Genomic DNA, 4,519 nt, shown 5'->3' with positions numbered 1-4,519 from the left:
AAATCCAAACATACGTAATTTGTATCTCACAATCACAACTCCTTGTGATTAACAAATCACTTAAACTTGAATTTTTCGACTCTATTATTTAATATTATTTATCAGAATATCAATTTAAATAAATAATAGATCTTACCAAAATTAAATGCATTAAAAATTTTAAAAGTGTTTACAACCTAAATCGATTGGATTTAGGGTATAATACTTACAAAATCTACTTCTAGGGGCAGAGTGGAAATCACGATAGGAGTGAGTGAAAGAGGGTGACGGAAAAATCTAGTCGGTGGAGGTGGAGGTGGAGGTGGGTGCTGGGGAGGAATCGGAGTTGAAGGACATGGTTGGAAATAATCAAATTGTTATGGGGTTTATAAGACTAGGAATTATTTCGGCTGTGTTTGGGGTCAATCATTAGTTACTAATTATTATTAATTGAAACAATTAAACCAACTACCATCATAGTTGTCAACTGCCATTACCAGCTACCATTCTCGGCAATTGCCGCTCGTCAGTTCTTCCAATCACGACATGAATTCAGGATCAAGATTGCACTTCTCTACTTGAGATTTGATCGCGGTTGATCCTTGAATAGTGATGATCCAGTGGTTGAGATAATAATTTTGCACTATCGTCTTTGAGTAATGATTTTGAACTTATCAATAAATTTTGAACTTAAAATTTTGAGCTAAAGAGAGTGTTTGATGGGGATTAAAATTAGATTTTTAGTAGATTATAATAGAAATTTTTGAAATGTGTAGTTGAAAAGTTATGAAACCCGTGAAAGATGTGGTTAATATTGATTGTTTGATTTTGACTTAGATTAAAATCGATTCAATCACAGAATATTTTCAATTAGGATAAGTTTTTAATTTTTCATTATTTTTAGGTTAGGCCTAACCATTTCTAGTATTTTCTTTCGTTATTAATAAAACAATATACCTAACTTAATTGGTTTACGAAATTAAAAAAAAAAAAAAAAAAAAAAAAAAAAAAACAGAGTAATTTATGCTTATTAAAACGTATGTGTTATCATCATTACTTATAAATTGGTAGCCAGCTCGTTTTGAACTGAACCAAATTGTGAATCACTTAGAGCCACATTAGACAAGTTTTGATATTTCTATGCTGTGTTTGATAGGGGTGAAATTTCAAGGAAAATGGAACTGAAATTCTATCTTTCCAATTTATTGTTGTTTGATTGGCAAAATGTAGAATGAAATTGATTTTCCGTAGAAGCTTGCCATATCAGGCAATTCCACCAAATGGTAGAATTGAATTTTTTTTATGGGAATTTCAATTCCACGGTTTAACGTCTTTTTTTAAATTTTTTTTTATTTTGTAATTTAAACAAATTTTAAGAATTATTGAAAAAAAAATATTTCCCTTTAATTGACAATTTTCATATAAAACAAAGACAAACAAACACCAAAAGATGATTTTCTTGAATTTTTTTTTTTTTTTTTTGGTAATGAAAACAAATTTCATTCCCAATACCAATAAAATATATCCCTTTACTTGATAATTTTCATGTAAAACAAAACCAAACGAACATTAAAAACCACTTTTATTTCAATATTTTTCACATGAAAAATTATACCAATCAAACACAATAATTTACAATTCTCAGAAAAATATTTTTTAAGCAATTCAATTTTCTGAAATTCGTTTTCTTTCCATCCAAATTCCATTTTTACAATCAAACGGACCCTTAAAACAATAGAATCATTCAACATTAATGAGAATATTTTTCCCTTCACTTTCAGTGGCTGCAACTTTCGTCCACAGAACTCCACCAACTTGAGCTGCTACCAATTCTAGTCCTCTACATTACTCTCACTCTACAAGCACTGCACAACCCCAACCAGGTCACAATTTTTCCATCTTCGTTTAAAGGTATAGGTGTTTATTCATACAAATACGACCAAATAATAATAATAATAATAATAAAATAAAATCATGTATCAAAAGCGAGAATCCACAGACTATAAACCTGTTAGCTGTCCTCTATTGCAATTCTGCGAATCCTCGAAAATAGTATAATGAGTTTAGAGATACCAAAGAACCATGCAAAACACACTAAAATTTCATTACATGCTTTAACTACATTTCCAACGAATCAGAGAAAAATATCGATCGCATCACGCTCAGTAAAGAATGGTAATATTTCACAGAAAGAGATGGATGTATGTTTCAGACCTGATCTTATCCACTGTTTCACCTTTTCTAACATGTAAATTCACTCTAAAATGACAGCGAAGCCACAAGAGATAATAATTTGACTCATGCTTTGTGGATGCTTAGTTGGTTTCGCCCCAGATGAGAAACCCTAGAAGAAGGAACTAGAGGTGATTCTTCGTCCCCGTGTAAATCCAGGGGGGAAGCATTCCAGCCGGTCTTGCCTCCACTGCTATCGTTCATTAGGTCATCAGGGACGTACAGATCAGATGACTTCTTTTCCATCTTAAGGTCCTGTGAAATTGAATAGAGAAGCAGAATTAGAAACTTTATGCATGTTTTCCTGGGAAGCAATCATGTTGTGCATCACAAGAAATCCATGAATCTAATGGAATTTAGCAGAAATAGGTTATACAATCTTCACGAAGACATATATTCAAAACTAAAATTAAGATATAGATTCATGAAATGACATCACGAGGCAACGAGGGAAAAGGAATGAAGGAAAAAGGTTAATTTGCATTTGTTTAAATAACAGAAGGAAAAGAAGATGGAACAAAAGATTATTCTTAAAATAGAGGCTGAAAAGAAAAAATGAAACAAACTTCGAAGTTTCTTCTCTTTCATCCCCTGCCTCCTTCCATTCATTCACTCGACTAAGCCAAACACAAGAAGTTGGGCATAAATTCATACAGAAGTCAATTTTTGCGTCCTTAAGTAGTTTTGCTATCTTTCAAGACCTTCATGAGCTACTCAGTATGGATTACACTGACTGAAGAAGATTAAAGTCTGCCTCTGGGGCAAGTGTGGTCCTTATGCCATTGAAATTTTGCAAGTTGTCTTTCTAACCACTAATCTGTATCTTAAAGTTTTACCCACCCTCTACTTAGCAACGGCATGAAAAATTGGAAATTTCCATCATCTCCTCCTCCATTTCCCCGCATTGCCCTTACTTCAACAGAAGCATAAAAGTCGTGGTGTTTTTTGCCTCTGATCACAAACGCTGATAACCTATTTTTTGTCATTTGGCAATCTGCAAGTCTTTTCATTGTTAAATTTAGCCCGTTTGACAACCATTATTTGAAAACTCTTTTTTCTACATACTCATTTTCAATCACATAGTAATACATAAGATATTTTCCATGTAAATCCAAAACTTTTCCATACTTTTTAACCACACATTCTCCTAAAAATCACTATTCAAACCATTGTTTTTCCCAAATAATGCTTGTCAAACAGGGGCTTATTTTGTGTGATAAATTTTATCCATTCATTCCACCTATTTGTTTCACTATCAGATTTTATAGTTTGAATATGAAACTCAATACAAAATACTTTAAAATAATTATAAACTGTAGCTCAGGCAAGTTCTCAGATTATGACTAGCAGCAACACAAACATTGTAAATGATGCCATGCAACGATAATTCTGGAAACATTCTAGTGATTTTCAAAATTACAGGGTCGAATTGAAAAACTTCCTCGTAATAATATCATAATGTGAGGACGCAATATGTGAGCTAAAGAAAATTCACTTGGATATTTAACGAGACCATCATGATGCTCGAATGAACCGAGCTTGAATTTAATGTTGCGCGCACATGAATTCAAAATTATTGGTTGAAGATGAGGTCTATTGAAATTCAGACAATTCTAAGAGTTTATTTAGGGCACAGAGAAAACAGAGAGAAAAATTAGAGTAAAATGGTTCATAGGCAATAATGTTTACCTTCGCTACTCGTTCTGCAATACTCTCTACAGAAGTCTGTGATAAATGGACATCCCTGAGCTTCAAGTAGTTGTACATGACAACACCACACAAGGCTGTGCAAACAACTTTTTTAATATATCTTCAAGTAATTAGTTTCAAAAATGCCTTTGTTTGTGTTTCCTATTTAGTTGCTAAAAAGTTACATTTCAAAGTCAAACATTAATTTTAACCACACATTTCAAGAGACCCACAATACTTATCCACCAATTATTTCTACCAACTTTATAATTTTAGCAACTAAAAAGGAAACCCAAAAAAAGGTATTATCAAAGTTAAAATGGAATAAAGAAGTGTACCAATTGCATAGCCAATGATATTTAGATTGGTGATTGTTGATTCAGGAAAAATAACTGTTGAAAGGGCAATAAGTATCCAGTCTTTTAGGACACCAGCTACTCGCATGGTTACTGCACTAGTTCTACCAATCGCCAAAAAAATTGAGAAATTCAAAGCCAGGGCGCAAAGTGCATTTGAGAAGAATATCCAATAATTGAATTGGATCTGTGATACTTCCATTTCAGACTTCTCCAGAAGACACCAAGGAACAAAGAGAAAAACAAAACTGGACATGAAAAGA

At 32.6% G+C, this 4,519-nt stretch overlaps 1 protein-coding gene across 1 annotated transcript in view; it reads right to left on the bottom strand.

Annotated features, from left to right (window-relative positions):
- Positions 1 to 1,977: 1,977 nt before the first annotated feature.
- Positions 1,978 to 4,519, bottom strand: part of LOC111403484 (probable sugar phosphate/phosphate translocator At3g17430) — a 9,325-nt gene continuing 6,783 nt past the window's right edge. The window contains exons 8-10 of the mRNA XM_023032009.1: positions 4,239 to 4,504; positions 3,901 to 3,995; positions 1,978 to 2,466 (exon numbers count right to left, since the gene is read on the bottom strand). Of these exons, the coding sequence (XP_022887777.1) occupies positions 2,278 to 2,466; positions 3,901 to 3,995; positions 4,239 to 4,504 (550 nt within the window). The 3' untranslated portion in view covers positions 1,978 to 2,277. The remainder of the gene's footprint in view (positions 2,467 to 3,900; positions 3,996 to 4,238; positions 4,505 to 4,519) is intronic.

This window comes from Olea europaea, chromosome 11, assembly GCF_002742605.1.
Source record: "Olea europaea var. sylvestris chromosome 11, O_europaea_v1, whole genome shotgun sequence".
Lineage (NCBI taxonomy): Eukaryota > Viridiplantae > Streptophyta > Magnoliopsida > Lamiales > Oleaceae > Olea > Olea europaea.
The sequence above is the reverse complement of the archived record's forward strand: the minus strand, read 5'-3'. Positions and strand labels throughout refer to the sequence as shown.